Raw genomic sequence first — 23845 nt, 5'->3', positions numbered from 1 at the left:
TGTTCCGGGCTCGTCCACTGCCCGCCCACTGCTCTGCCCACCCGCCGCTCACTCGCCTGCCCACTGCCTGCCCACTGCCTGGCCCACTGCCTGCCCACCCGCCTGCCCACCCGCCCGCCCACCGCCTGCCCACTCGCCCGGCCCACTGCCTGCCCACCGCCTGCCCACCCGCCCGTCCGCGGCCCGTCCACCACGCCATTGCAGCCGTCCGCGGCCCGTCCACCCGCCCGTCCACCCGCCCGTCCACCCGCCCGTCCACCCGCCCGTCCACCGGCACCATCACATTTCACTCTCGCCGCCTGCTGCACAGCGGACTGCCCAGCACTGCGCCGAGCGATTGGGTGAGTGAGTGAGTGAGTGAGAGAGAGAGGAGAGAGAGAGAGCCAGGCGGGGCTGGACTGGACTGGACTGGGCTGACATCTCTTCATCACTGGAGCACGCAGGCATCAAAGAAGCCTCCAGGGGGAAACCACTAGAGACAGCTGAAGGATGGATGTGATCATGTACTCTCTTTTTTCATCAGTGTATGTGTGTGTGTGTGTGTTTAGTGGTTTAGTGTGACCATGTGTGTGTGTGTGTGTGTGTGTGTTTGTGTGTGTCTCTCTGTGTGTGCGTATGTGTGATCGTGTTTTTAGTGTGACCATGTGTACGTGTCTGTGCATGCATGTGTGTGTGTGTGTGTGTGTGTGTGTGTGTGTGCTTGTGTGAAGTGTGTTACTGTCATGTTAACCCTTGTTCTTCCTGTTGTGACTAAATATTTAACAGCTGACATCAGTATGTGACAACACCTCCGAGGAGTTGCACAGCCATATTAGAACCTGCTCTATGTTTCCACCTGCTTCACCATCATTATAAGATGTAAATTCCACTCAGCTCTTCCATAATGTTTGATTAACATAGATTTCCCTCTAACAATGTCAGCATCCATTGTACTCACAATATCTGTACAATGGTATGTTTTGGCTGGCCGAAGTCAAACAGAACCCACCACAATATGTTCAGATCATTTCAAACACAAGGCATTATCATGGTTTCCCATGCTTTACTGCATTCTGTGGCAGGATGGAGATTGCTTGCCCTGCTGACAAAGCTGTATGCAGCGGTGGGACTTCCATAAGCTGTGGTGTGCTCCTTAAGCTCTCTGAATAGGAGAGCCAGGGCTTGGCAGTGGGCAGTGTTTAATTCCGAGAGTTTGGATTGTGGTTTGCGGACAGCGGCTTTTTGTGTGGTCTGGTCTGAGGCGTTATGTAACATTATTTTATGTTTCACGTAACATTATACAATGTATTAGGTCAGCAGATAACTGGGTCACCGAGGCCCTCCTCCTCTGTTTTAAGGCAGCCGGGTTAACAGGTTCATTCGGCATGTCCTAGAACCACATCTGTGACAGGTCTGCTCAGGATAGATAGTTAGATAGTTAGATGGATAGATACATACATAGATGTTGTGGGACAATGTTTATGAGAAACTAAATCCGACTCACTGTTCCTTGAAAACAAAACTTTCTCCCTTGAACTTGAAGTTTTGAGCTAGAAAGCTCTTCTTCAGGCTTGTTAGTATGACAAAAAACATCACCTTCTTCTGAGAACTTCAAAAAAGGCTTCTTTCCCAGGGAGGAGTGATGTGCCAGAGCTTATTTCTCTCATTTGTTTGTCCTCCTTTCTGAGCATGTGTCGGGACTGCATGCGCTTTCGTTCCACGTCTTGGTTTGGGAGCACAGTTTAAGCCTGTTAGAATGATGCCACAGGCCCTTATGGACCACCAGAGAGAGAGACATCTAAGGTTATGGTGTGTTTTAGGGGGCAGCCGTGGCCTACTGGTTAGGGCTTCGGGCTTGTAACCAAAGGGTCGCCGGTTCGATCCCCGACCAGTAGGAAACATGTGGGTGGGGAAAGTGGTTGAGCACTGCTCTCCTATGCCCACATCCACAGCTGAAGTGCCCTTGAGCAAGGCACCTAATCCCTCACTGCTCCCCGAGCGCCACTGTAGCAGGCAGCTCACTGCTTTGGGTAAGTGTGTGCTTCACCTCACTGTGTGTTCACTGTGTGCTGTGTGTGTTTCACTAATTCATGGATTGGGATAAATGCACAGAACAAATGTCCCTCACGGGATCAAAAGAGTATATATACTTATAGATTGCAAAGACACTGGCTACTGTAACACTGACTAAGACACACACTGAGGAGTCAGTGATTGAGAACCTGAATGTGGTGAATCCAACAGTGAAGTAACATTAGACTTAAGTCTGCATGACTCATGAGTCAGTAAGTTGCTCTTGAGCGCCATCCGTTGGGTGTGAATACCCTGCTGCAGCTGATTCTATGCATTTAGTCTAGACACAGAGTCGGAATCCAGAGCCATGAAATGTAATGGTTTCAGCGAGAGGTTTTTATTAAAACTATAAAAACAGAATGGCCTTCAACATAAATCTAATGGTCTTAACTTTCAGCACATTCACACATTATGGAAACAATTACAGCCTACAGGCGGTCTATACACTATAGCATGGTCTATATGATGCAATGTAGCCTAATGATTTTAGTGGTGAGGTTGATAGCTTGCAGAACATACACTTGAATGAAAACAGCTTGAATATCTCTAATGACCTTTTAAAGAATAGCAACGCAACTCACATGCACACCTATACACTCACACGTGTACATACATACAGAAATTATTTGTCATATTCAGTCATACAATGTCATTAGGTTACTAAAGTGCATTATTATATTTGCCATATAGTGACATACACGCTTTATAGGTAAGATATGTATGCTGTAGCATGTTTTGCTATGTGTTTAACATAACAATATAAGACAAGAGAGCAGTTGCCATTGCACGCGAATCTCACCGAGTCTCACTTTTCTTACAGTCACGGTTTGTATATGCTTATGGATATTGCTATTATTCTGTCTATTCTGTTTATTATATCAACAATCGTTTTTATTTTAGTTTATTTTAGCCCATATGACTTTACTATAAATTGTAAATTTGAATGTAAATGTAATGCTTATTATAATAATAATAATAATAATAAGCTTTATTTGTATAGCACCTTTCATACACAGAATGCAGCTCAAAGTGCTTTACATTTGAAGCATGTAACACAATAATAGTCAGTCAGTCATTATCAATCACTTTTCTTTGCTGTTTATGATCTACTTATTGATGTCACTGTAAGTCGCTTTGGACAAAAACATCTACTAGAACCATAAACATAAATAATATATCCTGCTGCGAGTTAATCTGTAACAGAAGGTGCCATTGAGATTGAGATCAGTGTATGATATTCAGTGATGTATGTAAATAGCAGCTCATTCATGTTATGATCTCCTCTTATAACACTACTGTACCTACACTCTTGAAACGAATGTGTTGAAAACAACACAACTAGCGTTGTTTTTAGTATAAGTATATACTCTTTTGATCCTGTGAGGGAAATTTGGTCTCTGCATTTATCCCAATCCGTGAATTAGTGAAACACACTCAGCACACAGTGAACACACAGTGAGGTATGTATATGTGTATATACAGTCTATGTTTCCAACACATTGCTTTTGTTATTCGTTACACAGTATGTGTTGAAAACAACACAACTTGCATTGTTTTTTAACACATCTCTGTGTCAGACACATTCGTTTTATGCATCATTAATATAATTTATATTATCTATAGTTTATAGCAGTTCTTCATTCTATAGTAACTTCTGAAATGATTTGTAACCCTGCTTGCAGTTAGTATACAGTAGAGCTGTTTTGTCTATTTTAGATCTGCAGATGCACACACACACACACACACACACACACACACACACACACACACACTGTGACACTGCCGACCTTTTGCTTAGACTCAACATGACAGAGTTTAAAGAATGGCCAAACTCTTTCTCTAATCAGCAAGTGAAGATGATAATGATAATGATGCAGCCGTAACAGATTAAACCTAGAGCTCAATCAGACATCTTCAAATGTTCAAAATGTCCAACTGAACTACATCTCTGAGAACACAATGTTGAGTCAGATTGACTTTGGTTCCACTCCCCATTTCTTGTCTCTTCTTTTTAGTATAGACCGACTTTAGTGAATAGACAAAAAAAGATGTGAAATAATCAGTTGAGCTGATCTGGAATTGGTTGGGGGGTTATTGAATTCTAGCCTTTTTGAATTTTAATTAACTCTCCTGCTGCTCAGAGAAAAGGCGTTCCTTGGTCAATGCAGTTCAATAAGCCAGCCACCCATATAATATGATGTTCATTTGAAAATCGTACACCTCACAAATTGGTTTCAGCTGAAACGGTGTCTGCCTGCTAACATGGGCAGAGCCAGCAGTAGCATACTAAATGCCACTCTCACTAGCGCATGTACCTGCAACATTCACTCCTGTTCACACACTGCACTACACTTCAGAGGAACGAGATGAGAAGCTCTATTTACTCGTGACAAAATTACGGGATCTCAAGAATGAGATCCTCTACATACCATGAGCGGCATGCCTTCCGTCGGGCAATAGATATGTTGAAGGACTATTGGTACATCGCAGTAGGCTCTACTGTGTCCAGTCCAGTGGTCACACCTGTAGAAAGAAAACCCCTCTCTCTTCCTACCCTCTCATCCAACCACATGACAGAAGAGTTCAATTCTAAAGTTAAGGTATAAGACATTGAACCAATACAACCCAGGCGCAATGTTCATATTTTCCCCCAAAGTCAAAACTTGGTAACTGACTGATCAGAAGAAAGAATAAACATATTTATTATATTTCATCTTGATTTGTTTCCATTTAAAAGCACTGCATTAAGCATATTGCACATGCATTTAATACTTGCCTTGTATAACATCTGACATTCACTTGACAAGGTTATATTTTGCTGACGTAAAGCTGCAATTGCAATTTTAACATAGTTACTATAGCAGCCTGGAAAACTGATTACAATGAACGAACCAACAATACAAAACAATGACAGCAGTGAAAATAAAAATATTGATCATTTGTTAAGAGATATTCAAGAGATAATGCCATGATTGTCAATAATTCACCACGCAGAGAATGTTACAGTTATCAGCACTGTTTCTTGAAGAAATGCAAGAAAATGAAGTATGGGAGATTTGGAAGCAACATCAGCACACAACCCTATAAAAACGAAATGGTCACAGAGGGCTCAATAGCATAGAATGAGTCTTTATAGTGCATGGCGATTCATTTATATCTATACAGCTATAACTATTTTTTTTTCTAAATACTCTAGATTCTGAATTATACAAAAATAACAGTCATCAGTTGGAGGCAAGGGCTTGTTGCCCTCTAACTTTAGTAAGGCCGAAACTCCCACTCTGTCCGTCCGTTTCCTTGAGGAAAACTAGTATCTACCTTACTGGAGTTCTTCCCTGGCATACTCGGTTTCGCATGGGAGATGAGATGGTCTCTCGAGGTAAGAGTGTAATGAAGTCTATACTCTTCTTTAGAGTAAGTGTGCTCATCCCATCGTGAATTCACAGTATGTTTGATCTGACAGCCAGATCTCAGGGCCTGACAACTCAAACGTCCATGAACCACTGCTTTAAGTGTTTACTGGCCGGTTCATCGGACTTACTCGGTTTGAGTACGGTAAGACACGTCTGAGTTTGACCAAAGTCAGCAGGCCAATATCGGTAATGTTTGCTAATGCTTCCATATCCACCTCTAAATACTTCTACCTGTCACATTCTCACAAGTTGTCTCGATGAGAAAAAATCTGCATCTTGCTTCTAAACACTCTACACCTATAGATTCTATATCTTACCACAACTGTAATGTAAACTGCAGGTTTACATTGATGAACATATAAAAGTAAGAGTGAATGCTGCCCCTGTGGACTAAACAAACAGACAAACTAACAAACAAACCAACAAAAAGGCTCCAGCAAACAAATCATGATATACACAAGAACTCTTACTAAGAGATCATGACAAACTTGTAAACAATTTCTGTGGAATGCTTTATTTAAATAACTGTTTTTAAATGAAACCTAAACAAATATGTAAACAAACATGATGTGTAAAGTCAACAAAATTAAATAAACAGATAGTAAAAATTGGATAGCAAAAAGTCAAACGGTAATGCAATGTCAATACATGTAACAGTAATAAGGTATATTCATAAATGATTAAAAAAAAGAGATGACTTGAGTGATTGACACGACACATGAATGCAGGAAGCAGGAGGTTGTTTTGTCCTAAGTTGAGGTAATAAGCACTGCGTGTTGGCAGAATATGATGTATGAAATCACTTTGCATCCCAAATAGTTTGCATGTATTTTCAGTTCTGTCAATTCTTATTGGAATAAAAATGACTGACAACAACAGTGACTTCACACCGTTAGGAAGGGTGTCTTGTCTTTGATGTTTGTAGTCAATTTCATATTCATGCGTGTCAGACATGTCTGCAAGAAAGCTTTGCTGTCTAACCTCGCATTCCTCACAACTCTTCTCAGAAATTATGGGCATGTCTTTCCTTTTTATTCATACTGAAGTCTTCATCTGTGTAAAAGTTCAAGAGTCTTGTCATGAAACACACACAGTAAGCTCAAAGGTCTGTTCTTTCAGCCGAACTACTGAAAAAACGTAACATAGGTGTTATATACAATATCTACCTACAAGGTACAACTGCTATAATTTCATAAAATATGTAAACAAATTTGTTCAGCCTTTTTTTTTTTATGACGCAGTTGACTGTGACAACAGATAGAATTCACACTTTTCACATTGGATTTATTTCTGAATAGACATCCTTAACAGTGTTATAGTTCTGTTCCAGTCCTGCACCATACAGCTTCATAAAAAAGAACAAGAGAAGATGGACCAACACACATACGACTGAGAAAGGACCAGCACTGGTAGCAAAGAAAAATAGATCTTTTCCAGGGACTCTTTCTTTTCTTTTTCTTTTTCTTGTTGTCACTTTTGAGGGCGAAAGAGTCATCTGATGATTCACTGTCTGGTCTGGTGGATTTGTTCAAGCCAAGTTGAACACAGTTTACTGTAGCTTAAAGATGACATGCATTTACAATCAGTCGCTTTACTGAGACAAAGAGAGACACCAACTAGCTCTCCCCACCAACATGGCCAAAGTTACAGTCATCATACAATTAAGAGAATCTTTTTTGGGTGACAGTGTTCCACTAATCTGTCCTTTCTAACTTGGTATTATTGAATACATTTTTCTCTTATTTTTGCAGAGAGCAAACAAATCATATCAGACATCACATATAATGTATAAACAATACAAAGTTTCATTAGATTTTTTTTTTTTTTGGCAGGAGTCCTTATCATTACTCTTCTTTTTCATCCCACATTTGTAAAATTGCCAGCACTATGTGTCACTTACATGCTTGAAATGGCCGAAATAATTTTCTCCTTTTTTGTACAGGAATACAAAAACAAGATTTACGCCATGGATCACATACCTCTAAAAGTCACTTAGGATTATGATGTTGCCGTGAAATATTCTACACTGATAACGTCTCTGACCAAATAGAAGAATAAGGTCACTAATGTTTCTATGTACCATCTTGGTATTCTTACAATAGTAAGTGTGCTTTATATTACAGTCCATGTCATAGTTCAACGTCTCAGCACAGCTCTGGCAGAAACTTCTTTCCTTTCTTAAAATTGCAACTCCCGACAGGATAGAATTGTTTTAAAATGTATTTGCTCTCTCTCTCTCTCTCTCTCTCTCTCTCTCTCTCTCTCTCTCTCTCTTTTTTTTTCTTTTTTCTTGACGCAACACTTTGCCATTCACACGTAATACTCCTTGTCCTTGTTTTTCTGTTTCTTGTTGCTGCTTTTCGAACTCGACTGTTTGTCCTTCATGACGGCTCCGTTTGACTGTGCTGAGTTAGTGATGTAATTCCTGGTCTCGTCCACCTGGTAAGATCCCTCGTCCCTGTTCCTGTACTTGTACATAGCGTACAGGAGAATAAGGATGCACAAAGCGGCAGCAGCAACTATCCCGACGACCATCCCCGTGGTGCTGCTAGATTCACGGACCACCTCGGAGGCCCCCGGAACCCTTCTGACGCCCGGCTCCGTGGGGATTGCTGTGGGTACAGTGCGGAACATGGGGGTGGTTATTAGCGAGCTCCTCAGCTTGGTGCTGTCTACCTCAAAGGACGTGGGCAACGGAAGCAAGACTACGTCTGGCTGGGGCTTAAGATCTCGGTTATTCATTTTGCCCGCGGGCAGCTTGGGTCGCTTCTCGGGTGGAGGGGACGCGGGCGCACCTGCGCCTGCACCAGCGCGACTCAGCTTGGGGCTTAGAGACGCGGCCGTTGTAGTAGTGGTAGTCCTACCAGATTCGAAGGCTTTGTTAGGTCTAAAGTCCTTGGCGTCCCACTTAGGCGCGTGAACTTTGTAGCCACCTTCAAAAGCCGACGTGGACAAGGTCTTATCTGTTACCAAGGAGAAGGTGGTGTAAAAATCTTCATCATCAGAAGGGGAGAGTTTAGAGTCGAATGCTTCCCCAGAGCCAAACCCAGATATCACCAAGCCATCATCACAATCATCGCTGCCTCCGTCCGACAAGCAAGGTACCCCCGCCTCAGTTGCCATGGACAGGGACTCTTTGGTGGTCTCAGGAATGGTGGGGAAGGGGCGGAGGGTTGGGGGGAGGGGGATGGAGGGTGCGCGTGTGGCTAAAGGGGAGAACTCTAGGGGGTCCTCAATAAGCACTGGGATACTGAATTCTCCTAGAGGAGGGCAGACACAACAAAACCAGAGTTAGGGGCTGAGATAGTGGCACCACCACCGCAGTGACAAGAAACACCTCTGCAATGGCACAAAACAGTTTACTTTGTCAAATAACGACTCACGAATGAAATTAGGATGTGTTGACTAACAAAATTAGGATGCATCAAAATTTGAAATCAAAAGAGCCAAAAGAAAGAATCAAACAACAAACATCAAAAGGCTTCAAGAGGCTTGCAAGGATGAGCCAGAACTGGCCTTACACGCCACTTTGTGGGTACTACAGCAAACTCTCAGATGTGTGGGCTGCCTTACAAAAGAGCCAAATCTCTAACACTAAGTCTGATGAATACATCACATCTGAAAACAAGAAAGAATGACTGATAACTAAAACTGAAGACCTAACAGAAAACTCTTATCTCTCTCTTCTATGTCCAAGTCCAGTGCTTATTCCAAGGAGGCGCTGCCTTCTACTGTATTCTGCTGCGTACAGTACGGTGCTTTAACGGTGAACTCAAACTGGTGAGATTACCGGACCCTTACAGGATCCTTAATCCACATGAGCATTACATGAGAGAGTACTGACAGCCCTCCGTGTGCTACCTCCCTGCTAAAAGCCTGGCTCCTTGGGAGGCCTCTTGCCTTTTGAATGCTTTTTGTCAAACCAAACCAAAATGGAAGATTGGAACATTATGACAGCTGAATGTTTAGTGTATTTATATCTGAGGCCTTTTACGGGTTTTTTTTTTTTTGGTGGGATGCTTGACTAGATTCTGGTAAAAGCATGCCATTGCTGTATGAGTGAAGTTAAGTAACTCAATCAATGGTCATATACAGAGAAACATGGTAACTAACATGCTAATAACATGGCAAAAGTCGAGATACGGTAGCATATCATATAGCATATCACACAAAAAAAGACAGCACATGTAAAACTCTGAATAACTCTGTTTATCATAAACATCACAGAAGGCATCCACAAGTTTAAAGAGCATTTTTATCAACACAGCAAGAGCTCTACACATCACATTCAAAGAGACAGGGTAGGGGAGTGTTCACTTACATCATCAAATTGCCCGCATGATTTTGGCGTGAAGAAACAAAGTTAACAAAAGAAAGTTGTGTAAGAATGTTCTTGGACAAGTTTCTCATAGAAAAAAATATTTTAGCCAGTATATTTGTCATTAGATATATCTCTAGACATGAGTGACCAGGGCGGCAACAACACATACATTCACACCACAGACCATGGAAAATAAAATTCACCATAATTCAGTTTTGTTTTTCTTCAATAAATAACCCAGTTTGAATACAAAACTGTACATATTTGAGTTTCGGATCTTGATATATCTTTCAATAAATATCTACATTCTAATAATTTGATAAGTTTTTGCTTAAATTCATTTATTCTTTAGGTTTGAATGGATGAATGACTGTACATATTTTACCATAACTAGAAGGAGGGAGGGGAGGGGGGGCAGAGAGGGGGGCGGGGGGGGATCTATGAACATACTACGTAGGAGATGACAATGATGGGGGTGATTGAGTAAGTCAGTGGCCATGTCCATGTAAAGGCAGAACGAAGCGGTCGAGCGGCATTAGAGCTTTTGGCTGTAAGGAAGGGATGGGGATATACACACAATGAGCATATACATGCCCATCTACGCAAAAGAACAGAACTCTAACACTGACAATCTGACAAACCCTAAACTGCAACTTCTTCGCCATGCAGTTCTATTATTATTATTTTTGTTAAAAAATGTTTTTTGGCAACCATTCATTAATTCAATTGTTCATCAGTATAGTTTAAAACAAGAGGACATATCAGCAGATCTGGAACCCTTTCACCGACAATAATATGTGCTTTTTTGTGATTTCATGAGGAGGAAGGGATCTGCATAATAACTAAATAAAAATAACTACACGGTAACATACAAACTATTTAATTTGATCAAGTAGTAGCATCGTTTTAAGCACATAGAATATTCGCTGAAATAGTTCCAAATCCAAAAATAAGTATAAAAATCAAAACATTATCAAATAGATTATTATCGTTATAAAATCACATTTAGTGTTACTCTCAGTGCTACTATTTTTTTCTTGTTTTTTAAGAAAAAAACTGAACCCAAAGTATCAGCAATTCCAAAATTATACTAGCAAACAAAAAAAATTAAAATTGGTTTGAGGGTGTGTACACTATGAAACAAAACTCCCAAGGACGAAAGAACAAAGCAATTTGAATTTTCACACACTACAACCAGATGCACACACTAGGAATAATAGACACACTTGAGAAGGACAGTTAGTGGCTAACTGTCGCCTCTGTCATGTGACCCGTTGACAAATATATCTGTCCTGGTTAGTTTTTTTTAAAACACGTAAAAGACGCGTGCAGTCTGGATGTATGTCAGAGAAGAGGAGACAATTGGCTGAGAAATGGGTTAATCTTTAACTGCAGATGTTGATGCATGCTTAAAGTAAGTTGCATTTAGGGAGAGTAGAGAAAGGGGGGGCAGGCTGGGGGTGGGTAGGACGTGAGACAGGGGTCAAAGGTCATAGCTCTGTAACTCCACATCACCAAGGGCTGTAGGTTATCAACGGCTTTTAAAATTTCATCTGAGATATTCAACGAGGTCCATCAAGTTAATGAGGTTTTTGTTTAGCTTTGTTTGTTTGCTTGCTTGTGTGATTGCACATTAAGGAAAAAGACAAACCTACAGACTTTGGTTCAACAGTCATTTTTGAGGAATTCCACAAGAGGGGCAACTAAATACCAAGTGATTAAGATTTATTTCTTTGACAATGAATTTCGTATAGAAAAGATTTTACAGACCGCTTTATCATGTTTTGTAACTGATCCCACGGGTGTTTCCTATTCAGTTTGTTAATGAAGTAGAGCTGTCTATTAGACATTCAGGTGAAACACTGCTACTAGGGATTTGCAGCAACAATAGGGCTTTTCAGGTGCTGCCTGCAAATCACTCCGCCCAAGAACCAGTGCTTCACCTGAAAATGGATAGAGTTATTTTGTCACTTTTGGGAGCTATAGACTAGCTGGTTCCAGCCAGGGATGTAGTAGTAGAATAAGAGGTAGAACTAGGAATTCTGGGATCTCGGTGAGGTGGACTGCACCATTTTTAAAAAGTATAAGTAAGTATAAGTATACATACTCTTTTGATCCCTTAAGGGAAATTTGGTCTCTGCATTTATCCCAATCCGTGAATTAGTGAAACACACTCAGCACACAGTGAGGTGAAGCACACACTAATCCCGGCGCAGTGAGCTGCCTGCAACAACAGCGGCGCTCGGGGAGCAGTGAGGGGTTAGGTGCCTTGCTCAAGGGCACTTCAGCCGCTTTCTACTGGTCGGGGTTCAAACCGGCAACCCTCCGGTCACAAGTCCGAAGCACTAACCAGTAGGCCACGGCTGCCCCCAGTAGGCCACGGCTGCCCAAAAAGGCATTCAGAACATGTTTGATGATGGTGGAGGTTATTGTCCAATGTTTATAACTATACCAGTGGTATTAAATGGTTCCTAGAGTGTTCATGAGTGTACATATTGTGAATGTGGATAATACAATGTAATTTCTGAATGTTAAAAGTTGCAGTTGGTGAATAAACTCTTTTGAGAGGTGGATAAACTCTAATAAGAGATGGATAAACTGTGTTTACTTGCGTTTAGCCTCCACTACATCCATGGTTCCAACCACCTGAATGAGTTATGCTAAACAAGGCTAACGGTGGGTGCGTCAAACTGAGTTAGTGCACGCTCAGAGACGAGAAGGGTATCATCTTATCTAACTCTGGGGGAGACCGTGAATAAGCTAATTTCCCAAAATGTTGCCGTGTTCCTTTCACACTTTTGGCCAAAACTATGGATACAGTTATGTGAAACGCAGGCATCGGTTTGTACCGGCAGCAATACTGCTTGGGATCTATAACATGTTTGATTTACTGTTCTGAAAGGGGCTTGATTCTGTGTAAATAATGAAACCTGTGTTTCTGAACCCTGTCAGTGCTACACACTACAGTAGAATGTCACTTTATCTCTCATAACAATGCTCACAGAACAATTTTCTCTGCTTGAAATCATATGATGTTGAGTAATTTTGAGTAATTTTGTAAAGCCATTATTATTATTATTATTATTATTATTATTATTATTATTATTATTATTATTTCAATGAAGTGCAACACTTTCGATTCATTTGCTTTTTCTGCAGGAGAGGGATTGGACTGTAGGATTCTTAAATGGATCCGCAGTCTCCATACCAAAACAGATTGCCCATCCCAGACCTCTCACTGCACACTCTACAGTATATCTGCATTTCAATGCTTAGTGTTACCTTAAGGCTAGTGCTGCATTCCTTTGGCAAAGTGTGTTATTTTGGCTGATTTCTAGCTTAGGGACATTTTAGTTGTATATTTAGAGAGTGTATTTCACCTAAGCCATGTTCTCTTTACTGTGCACACACAGACACACACACACACACACACACACACACACACACACACACACACACACACACACACACACACACACACACAGCGTTTTAGAAGTGTAAAGCACTGCTGAGACCACTGAACCTCCAACTAAATGAAGCTCTAGCCAGTAGTTATTATGTAAAATGATGTTCCTATTAGCCCAATAATTAGCCCACAGGGGACTTTTACCACTTAATTCAGAACAATCTTTACCTATTCATCCTAAAGAGAAACACTTAGGGATCTAACCGGTAGGAATACAGCAGGGAAAAGGGGGGTTTCACGTCTGCCAGAAAATGAACCACAGAAACAGTGTAGCAGCCTGTGCATGACAGCAGGACTGTTTCAGCATTCACCTGTATGTTGTCATGCTCATACGGATGAGTTGCATGTACTGTAATGGTTGAACACTTTTGAGTTGAGGAGGGGCTCAATGTGATTAAGGCACTGGGTCTGAAGTTTGAGTTTGTGGTGGGAGGTGTGCTTTATGTTTGTCTACGTCATGTCATCACTGCATCACTGGTTACCCTCATATGGAATTCCTTCATGGGGGGGAGATACAGTACAACACTTTTACAACCAGAGAACAGAATCACGAGACGACGTGGCAGCACAAGGACAGAGAGACAGACAGACGGACAGACAGACAGACAGGTAGACACCCAAATAGACAGAGTGCAGGCGGAGAGAGAGAGACTGGGTGTGTATGTGAGTGCGTGTTTGTGTGTGTGCAGCTGAAGTCTTTGCGTCTTTGCAACTGCAACCTTGGGGAATGTGATGTGCCAAACTTAGAACATGAACACACTCTTTCTTTCTCTCTCTCTCTTTCTCTCTCCCTCTCTCTCTCTCTCTCTCTCTCACTCTCTCTCTCTCACACACATACACACATTCACAGACACACTTTGACACACTCACACACACACACACACACACACACGCACAAACCCACACACATACACACCGGCACACAAAGAATGGTATATTAATCTGAGAAACAGGGCTATGGAGTCTAAAAAGCAATGGCCCTATTGAAGTGAATTTCATGCACAGCAGAGTAGATGCTATCTGAGGATGGATGAGCCTGAACGCTACGTCAACACACATAACAGATGACTGCTTGAGAAAAGGATGAGACTGACCAACAGTCACGCTTCTATGGCAATAAAATTCTTTTTATGCCATCTGCATTAAGATTGACCTTTATATGCAGACAGGTTTAGTTCTGTGGGAAGGGGGTCTAGAGAGTTGGGGGAATAGAGGGAAGTGGGGTTAGGAAATATGGGAGGGGGTGATGTATCATTCCTGAAACACAACTTTCTTGAGAAAGATTTCTATCAACAATCAATTTGTGGCCCCTTGTAATTTTTGATGGCAGGAAAAGATTTTGTTGCCTTGGTACAGCGTTTATATATATATATTTTTTTTTTGTTGTTGCTTTGTTAATCCAAAGAATGAAAATGTCTTGATTAAATCATGGCGGCACGAATGTTTTGCCAGAAAATGAGATTTAAAAATAAGATCGATAAAAAAAAAAAGACCAAAAATCATGCGGCACATGATGAAGCGAGAGACAACAAGGAACGCTCAAGTCAGGAGAACTGCGGCACATGATGAAGCGAGAGACAACAAGGAATGCTCAAGTCAGGAGAACTGGGAGGCCGATGACAACAGCTCATGTGTTGATACATGTATGCATATAAATTAATCGAACTGATCAAAAACTGTAACACAATCCCAAACACACACACACACACACACACACACACACACACACACACACATACATAAAAACAAATAAAACAGAAAAAAAAAATAAGAAAAGCCTCACAGCATGCTTCACTGTTATCCAGCTGGAGAGAATGTCACATCTGACACAGTCACACACTCATGCAGTTTCGCACATCTACGGATGTTTGGGGTTAGAATGGTGTGAATTTCTGTGTAAACGTGGTTGGGGTGATCGTGGGGCCCTCTCTGTTTCTGACCGCGCCAGAGACGGAGAACCAATTTAAAACTCTCTCACACTACCCACTGCTTTGGGAGAAATTGGGATTGACCTTTCGGTCTGGAAATTCATTTAAGCCCTTTTCAGGGCTCCAGACCCAGGGAAGAGTTGCGTCGTAGCGCCACCATAGAGGCCCCCGTGCTTGCCACGGCCCAGTGGTCTCACAGTCTGTTTCTAATCAAAACACATTCTGTGGTCTCTTATTGATTGCGCCCAAATCCAGAAACTCTTCAATTAAAATGGAAGGTGTCCAAGCCATCAGGCTTCCCATAGGAGGACATTAGATGTCCTCCTAGAAATTGCTGGTTCCAATTCAGAACAACACAGCATCAGGACGAATTACAGAACTTTAAAGGACATCAATACCCAAGTTCTCTCAAATACTTCAAAGGAAATATGAATTATCTCTGCTTGGTATATGATTAAAATTGTGAATTTTTGGAAATTATATTTTGTGCAACGTATTTATCTTGAAGAAAAATAATAGAATGAACAAAAAATGTACACAGAAATTCAATGATATCTGTTCTCTATCAAAATGTTAAACTTAGTACAAGCTTCCAAGTATGGGAGAAAAACTCGAATGAAATTAAAGCAGTTCTCGGACCAATTGCATTTACCCTGTTGTGTATATTATTATAAATGTACAGATAGCAATATCATAGAAGTATATCTCAAAATGTATCATGTCAAAAGACACTTGCATAATTATTAAACACAGTACAAACCTTCCTATCTAAAATATGATACATTTTGAAGCATCAATGCAGAGAACATGCCACCTCTCGGGACTTCTTTTGTACTTTACGTTGGTGTATTAAACCATGCTATTTAATTAGATGTTCTAAGTACAAAATCAGTCCAAATCTGTGAGCATGTTAACCACTTCGGCAAACCCCATGGGCAAGTGTAGCTTAAAGTACTGATGTGGTTAAAATGGCTAATGATTATGACATGATTAGAGCCGCTTATTTCTACTGAGTCTGTCTAATCGCCTTCTTCTTAAGGAGCTTGACTGCTAACCATATGAACACTCACATGTTAAGCCCACAGACATGCAGGGATTTAGCTTGGACTGCAGGAAGTTACACTCATGAGACCATGGGGAGTGATGCTTTGAGGACCAGGTCCTCAGCTGTGTGTGTATGTGTGTGTGTGTGTGTGTGTGTGTGTGTGTGTGTGTGTGTGTGTGTGTGTGTGTGTGTGGATGTTTGTGTGTGTGGCAGAGCACAAGGTTGGAGCAAACAAAGTGAAACTAACCTAGCCCACCTGCATGGCCTGAGTCGCACTCCTCCAGGTCCTCGTCATCGCTGGAACATTCTGCCGATGACACAATGTCCTCCGTGGTCTTGGTTGGTTAATGGAGAAAGACACATGACACAAACAAAGAGGACAGGTATGGGTATTCCTTAAACAATTTTATAAATAACAGAAGATAACATTTAAAATATTTGTGTGAACTGAAACCACACTGCACTGGCTCAACAGCCTCAGGTGTGTATGCTCCTGACTGCATCCCGATTAGTTAACATTCCGTTGACCCTCAAGCCAATGAATTCCACTGCTGCTCTCGCACACTCACAGTACCCTTCCAACCTTCACCTGAAGTTCTGAAATTAATATATTCCATTGTGTGTGTATGTGTGTGTGTGTGTGTGTGTGTGTGTGTGTGTGTGTGTTGCGTGTGTGTGAGTTTGTGCATCACTCTTTTTTATGCCGTTGTTTTGATCTGCGCGGCTTACACTCTTTAATTTCTCGGTGTCAACTCAATCTTCCCCCTTGAACGGTTTGCATGGATTTCCATTACTATAGATCACAGCTATTGAGAGGGGTGGACTGAATCAGGCGGACGTATTCAGAGATTATCTGTTGGCGGCGGTGGGCCAGAGCTCTGATTTACGCCACTCCCTCTCACTCTCTCATTCCTCCAGCGTCGCGGCACCAAGCCGTTTTTCACTCGTTCGCACTCGGCATGGCTTTATTAAGAAACAGATTAGGATGAGGATAAAATAAGCACTGTCATAGAACAGGTTTATGAAATTATAAATAACAGTGGACGGAGTGGAGAGGCCTCTCCTCACGGGGAACGGCAGGAGCCATAAATCTCGCCAAGCGTGATGGACTAATAAAATGTTTGTCCCTCCTCGTTCCCCCCCTCTGATGGACTTCCTGTGGAGAGGGGGGGGGGGGTGCAAATCAGGAAGGGGGGGGGGGGGGTGTTTGGTCGCGCGTCATTGACAAGGCAGACAGAGCGGCCCTGCACTTGGGAGTGTTGTGGAATACGGCTCGGGGTAAATATGAAATTATTCATTGAATTCATATTTAGTGTGGCAAAAAGGCTCATCTCGGCGTCTGAAAAGAGGGGGAAGATCGCAGATGTGAAGCGCAATGAGAAAAGTAATTGACTGATTCCAGAGAAAATTTGAAATTATCCCCCGATTTCCTGGTGAATGGCAGGGAGGTGGGCTGTTTAATATGGTAAACAAACCAAAGCTCGGCCTCCCAATTGCAAGTCAGTGTTTAAATGTCATAGACACCACCTGACCGGAATAACTAAGTTTCTGCAGCCCTCACTGAAAACTTCAGACTTCAGATTTGCCCAAAAGAGGGTGTTCCTCTTCTTTTCTCCTCTAAAGAACCATTTGTTTCGTGCTGTTTAGAATTATTCCTCACACGGTTTACCTCCACTTTGCCGGAGAGACCAGCTCTGCCTATAGAATGTTTTTCTCAGTCCATATCACGGCAACTCCCATCAGGTACCAAGCAACAAGGCACTGTTCTGAGCTTGGCAACATTATGACATTGTATAACCATCTATTGCTACTTTTGTCAGGCAGCAGAGAAGAGCCTAATCCACACATTTAACAATGAGAGAATATGTTTCCGTGGAGCATAAGCCTTTAACATTCATTGCAGCTCAGGGGATTAATCTCCTTCCTCACTTAAACTGGCTGGTCGACAGTGACGACAGGAACTTAATATTGAACTCCTGGAAGATTAGTCTTCTTCCCTCAGCTTTTTTCTCTAGCCCTAAGAGTGTAATGCTTCATGGTGTCCGCCAGATAAGCAAATCCATCTAAATCCTTTCAATTTATTTCCAGTCTTATTATGCATTATTTAAGGCACAAATGTTTCTTCCCCTAAAATCAAGTGGAGTCCATTCATTGGGTTGGTTTATTCTCTTTGAGTAGGCTAAAGCTGTGGGACAAAGTGAGAGATTTGTTAAGATGGCCCACCTATTTTTCACATCTCCCTTAAAATTGTTTTTTCCCTAGCTGTCAAAATAAATTGAGTTAAAAAAATGTATTCAACTTGTTTTATGTTTGTTTGATGTCCACTGAACGATATCAGCATGCGTTTTTCTATACATTCCAGCAGAAAGACCTGCTCCACTCCTTCACGGATAGCAGGACAAATGTAGCATAATAAGTGGGGAGAAGTGGAGTCAAGTCGACTGATGCTGAATGTGTGTGTGTGTGTGTGTGTGTGTGTGTGTGTGTGTGTGTGTGTGTCTGTGTGTGTGTGTGTGTGTGTGTGTGTGTGTGTGTGTGTGTGTGTGTGTGTCTGTGTGTGTGTGTGTGTGTGTGTGGTGGGTGGGGAGGGGGGTTTTGAATCTCGGAGAGTGTCCCTGCGGAGATAAGCCTGCTGCACCCACCAAACAAAGATGCCAAGCACACCAGGGATCTGCCAGCGCTGCACAGCACACACGCGGTTTGAAGAGCAGGTATGTGCAGCGGCTGCTCTCGAGATAACACCACGCTTCAATCACACGACAACACCGGGTTACACACACACACACACACACCACACACACAGATAACATACTGTAATCACAGGACCACACCGGGACACCGAGAGAGAGAGAGAGAGCGAGAGCGAGAGAGAGCTAAACAAAAGAACAAAACTTCCAGGTTTTTTTCCTGACTTCAAACTCTTTTTAGAAAGAATATTTGTTTAAAGAATATCTGGCTTCATTTGAAAACTTTGAAAATGCAAGATTTGATGAATAGGACTGGTGTTTTGATAGAAAAGAGGAGAGAGAGAGAGAGAGAGAGAGAGAGAGAGAGAGAGAGAGAGAGAGAGAGAGAGAGAGAGAGAGAGAGAGAGAGAATTTCTTTATCAGTTCTTGATGTTTACCCTGAGGGCGGTTTGCCTAATGATGGAGCCTCCCCCTCCCTCCCAGGTTATATTTCGGCTAGTTAGCATTCCACCCCTTCACCTCAGGGTTAGCGGTGTGAGTGCAAAATCTGCCCTAGTCAATTCGGGCGGGTGCTATGTGGAAAGGCACACAGTGCTGTGATGAAGTTGACTGCAGAGTTGAGCAGAGCTAAGGGAGAGGGTTGGTTCCTCAATCAGGGAGAGTGTGTGTGTGTGTGTGTGTGTGTGTGTGTGTGTGTGTGTGTGTGTGTCATTGTGTGTGTGTGTGTGTGTGTGGTTGTGTGTGTGTCATTGTGTGTGTGTGTGTGTGTGTGTGTGTGTGTGTGTGTGTGTGTGTGTGTGTGTGTGTGTGTGTGTGTGTGTGTGTGTGTGTGTTCATTGTGTGTGTGTGTGTGTGTGTGTGTGTCTATTGTGTGTGTGTGTGTGTGTGTGTGTGTCTATTTTAAATGACACTTTCGGACGAGAGCAGTTTGTATCAAATCTATAACGCTGAAGAGAAAGGTCATACAACAGTATCGCTTTTCATTATCGTGACAGCTTTGATGACAATTCTGTAGGAATACAAGACAACAGGCTCATGAAACTCAAATAATAGTTCACAGGCTCGAACAGCACATCCCAATAAGGGAGATGCATGGATATGTGACCACTCTGGAGTCTTCTTTCTTTCTTTCTATTCTGTATTTTGGGTCTGTGTGGCAGCTGCTGAGGGAAGCGGCGATTCAGTGAGGCGGAATAATCAATGATAGCAAACAGTTGGAATGCCCAACAGAAATGTCAGAGGGCCAAGTGGAAGAAAGCTCCGGAGACAATAACGGAATATTTCCCTAAAATGAGCGGTTGGTGCGGTTGGTGTGGTGCGGTGTGGTGTGGTGTGGTGCGGTGTGGTGCGGTGTGGTGTGGTGGTGTGTTGCAGTGAGGTGTGGTGTGGTGTGGTGTGGTGCTGTGTGGTGTGGTGTGGTGTGGTGGTGTGTTGCAGTGTGGTGTGGTGTGGTGTGGTGTGGTGTGGTGTGCGGTGTGGTGTGGTGCGGTGTGGTGTGGTGTGGTGGTGTGTTGCGGTGTGGTGTGGTGTGGTGTGGTGCGGTGTGGTGTGGTGCGGTGTGGTGTGTGGTGTGGTGTGGTGTGGTGGTGTGTGGTGCGGTGTGGTGTGGTGTGGTGGTGTGGTGTGGTGCAGTGCGGTGTGGTGTGGTGTAGTGCGGTGTGGTGTGGTGTGATGTGGTGCGGTGTGGTGTGGTGTGGTGCGGTGTGGTGTGGTGGTGTGTGGTGTGGTGCGGTGTGATGTGGTGTGGTGTGGTGGTGTGTTGCAGTGTGGTGTGGTGTGATGTGGTGCGGTGTGGTGTGGTGTGGCGGTGTGGTGTGGTGTGGTGTGGTGCGGTGTGGTGTGTGGTGTGGTGGTGTGTTGCAGTGTGGTGTGGTGTGGTGTGGTGTGGTGTGGTGTGGTGCGGTGGTGTGGTGGTGTGGTGTGGTGTGGTGTGGTGGTGTGGTGAGGTGTGGTGTGGTGTGGTGTGGTGTGGTGTGGTGTGGTGTGGTGCAGTGCGGTGTGGTGTGGTGTAGTGTGGTGGTGTGGTGTGGTGTGGTGGTGCGGTGCGGTGCGGTGCGGTGCGGATGCTTGGTCTTGATGCGGTGCGGTCTCTGTGATGCCCGGTGAATGCCCGATGCGGTGGTGTGAAATGCCAGTCGCGGTGGTGTAGTCGCGGTGGTGTTGTGGTAGCTGGTGGTGTGTGAGTGCGGTGGTGTGGTGCCGGTGCGGTGGTGGTGTGGTGTGGTGTAGTGCGGTGCCGGTGAATACGGGATGCGGTCGCGGTGCGGTGTGGTGGATTGGTGTGGTGGTGCGGTGCGGTGTGGTGTGGTGTGGTGTGGTGCTGGTGTGGTGGTGTGGTGTGGTGTGGTGCGGTGGTGCGGTGGTGTGGTGGTGTGGTGTGGTGTGGTGCGGTGGTGCGGTGTAGTGCATGGTGCGTGGTGTGGTGTGGTGGTGTGGTGTGCGGTGGTGGTGCGGGTGGTAGTGTGGTGTGGTTGATGCGGTGTGGTGTGGTGTGGTGTAGTGTAGTGCGTGTGGTGTGGTGTGGTGTAGTGCGGTGTGGTGCGGTGTGGTGTGGTTGTGGTGTGGTGTGGAGTGGTGTGGTGTGGTGCGGTAGGGTGCGGTGTGGTGGTGTGGTGTGGTGTGGTGCGGTGTGGTGTGGTGGTGTGGTGTGGTGGTGTGGTGTGGTGTGGTAGGGGTGCGGTGTGGTGGTGTGGTGTGGTGTGGTGCGGTGTGGTGTGGTGGTGTGGTGTGGTGGTGTGGTGTGGTGTGGTGCGGTGTGGTGTGGTGGTGTGGTGTGGTGCGGTAGGGGTGCGGTGTGGTGCGGTGTGGTGTGGTGGTGTGGTGTGGTGGTGTGGTGTGGTGTGGTAGGGGTGCGGTGTGGTGGTGTGGTGTGGTGTGGTGCGGTGTGGTGTGGTGGTGTGGTGCGGTAGGGGCAGCTCTAAGCGTGTATCTTTCTCACTGGCAGATAAGGAGCCAATAGGAGTTTATGTAAACTAGGAGGGCTACAGATATCACGGTGGAAGACAAGGGCAATAGAGGTCAGAGCCGACTGACTGAAATGATTGTGTGTGAAAATGATCCATCCTCAGGCTCAGAAATATGCTAAAGTTTTCAAACACCAACTGTGAGGTTTGTGTGTGTGTGTGTGTGTGTGTGTGTGTGTGTGTGTGTGTGTGTGTGTGTGTGTGTGTGTGAGAGGTGTGTGTGTGTGTGTGTGTGTGTGTGTGTGTGTGTGTGTGTGTGTGTGTGTGTGTGTGTGTGTTTGTGTAAATGTGTGTGTTTGTAAAGCAAAAAGTAAAAAATCTCCCCGGTGATTTAATACCTTTAAAGAGAAATGCTATGCCAGAGATGGTGACAGAAAGCACAGTTCCCTAAAGTCCCACCTTCCAAAATAAATCATATCCATTAAATCTCTCCTGGTGGGCTCGCTGTGTACTGACACTTCATTGGGGTCAGATGGCAACACTTTCGCAATGCTATGCATTTAGACTAACCGTGAACATCCATATTAATATGCAGGCCATAAAAAAAGTATATTACTTGGTGACAACATCTCTGTGAAACCTGCAATGCTGTATGACTATTAAGACATAATAACATTCAAGGGTAATTTATATCCATGCAGGAGATGGCAAAAGAAGGGAACAAATTGAACCGTGACATTAAAAAAATAAGTGCTTATGGTTAAATGCCCCATCCATTTTGAAATGGATGATGCATTATTCCTGTGAAGCATTTTTGAGCAATAAATACCAGACAACTTCAGCATCTTTATGAGAAAAAAAATAATAATTTGAAAGGGCACCAATACCTGCTTCAGCTTGTCTTTGTCCTTCAGAACCTAAACAAGGAGGAGAGGAAGAGAGAGAGAGAGAGAGAGAGAGAGAGAGAGAGAAGAGAGAGAGAGAGAGAGAGAGAAAAACAAAAGAACAACATCGTAATTACATCATGAGCTATGTGATAGTTATTTTAAATGGTCATAATCCTCTGCATCTCTAGGAATGCATTTGTGGAAATGCAGAAGTCAGCTAAAACATCAGCAGCTCTTTACATCAGCCTGTCGCCTGCCAAAAGCACTGCTGATGTATATCATGTAGATCTACCATCTCTGGCCTGATTTACAGTGCAGGCAGGCGCTGGGCCATTCATTTTACCTCAGCCAGGCATGTTAATCGATTACCTAGCACAACAGAAAGTGCTGACACCGGAATAACCCTGGAGATTTAAGAACTTCCCAGCGTCATGATTTTCTACTCGCTGGAAAATGAAGATGTAGAAATGGACACGGGGGGATGAAGGAGTATGGATTTACTGTAAATTAGAGATGGTTCAGCAATTGGATTTGGAAATAATATGATAAATTCAGAAAATACAGCCTAAATCAATCCCAGACGTTTGTTTTGATTTTTTGTTTGTTGTTTTATGGTGAATTAGGCTACTAAATATTCAGGAATTATATGAAAATCTAAATCTTTGAGTTACAGTAATGTATTAATGTATATTATACGACAACTGTAAAATCTATAGTTATCTGCTGATCTCAACTAAATCTCTCTAATCTAATATAATACAACCTAATCTACTCATTCCCAAGTATTTTCTTTTTTTGGATTTCAATGTGATACTGTAAAACAACAGATTACTGAAAATAATCTAAAACAATAATTGAACAATAATGATGCAATAATAGTTCTACAACCTTTTTCCTGCTTATATGGGAAGGTGTGTTTATAAGTACTTGATATATTGCTGAGGCCATCATTTCTTGGCAGTATGATACATTCCCTTACTTCAAAATGTGGAAAACTGACTGCACGGCATATGAAGGCCATGTGTCATCTCTTTCATGGGGTTAAATGTCAAGACAGTCAATTAGTGTCTCTAAAAATAGCAAAGACTGGAAGTGATTCAGTTTGAATCTTAGGCAGGGCCCAACCCAACGCTACAGAGCTCT

The 23845-nt window shown here is 43.2% G+C and overlaps 1 protein-coding gene across 1 annotated transcript in view; it reads right to left on the bottom strand.

Annotated features, from left to right (window-relative positions):
* Positions 1-4727: 4727 nt before the first annotated feature.
* The window catches only part of nrxn3a (neurexin 3a), a 321288-nt gene continuing 302170 nt past the window's right edge, over positions 4728-23845 (bottom strand). Inside the window, 3 exon segments of the mRNA XM_048228504.1 lie at positions 4728-8428; positions 16473-16560; positions 22703-22732. Of these exon segments, the coding sequence (XP_048084461.1) occupies positions 7776-8428; positions 16473-16560; positions 22703-22732 (771 nt within the window). The 3' untranslated portion in view covers positions 4728-7775.

The sequence above is a fragment of the Alosa alosa genome, chromosome 19 (assembly GCF_017589495.1).
Source record: "Alosa alosa isolate M-15738 ecotype Scorff River chromosome 19, AALO_Geno_1.1, whole genome shotgun sequence".
In the NCBI taxonomy this organism is placed as follows: domain Eukaryota; kingdom Metazoa; phylum Chordata; class Actinopteri; order Clupeiformes; family Clupeidae; genus Alosa; species Alosa alosa.
This window is presented reverse-complemented; position numbering and strand designations above follow the sequence as displayed.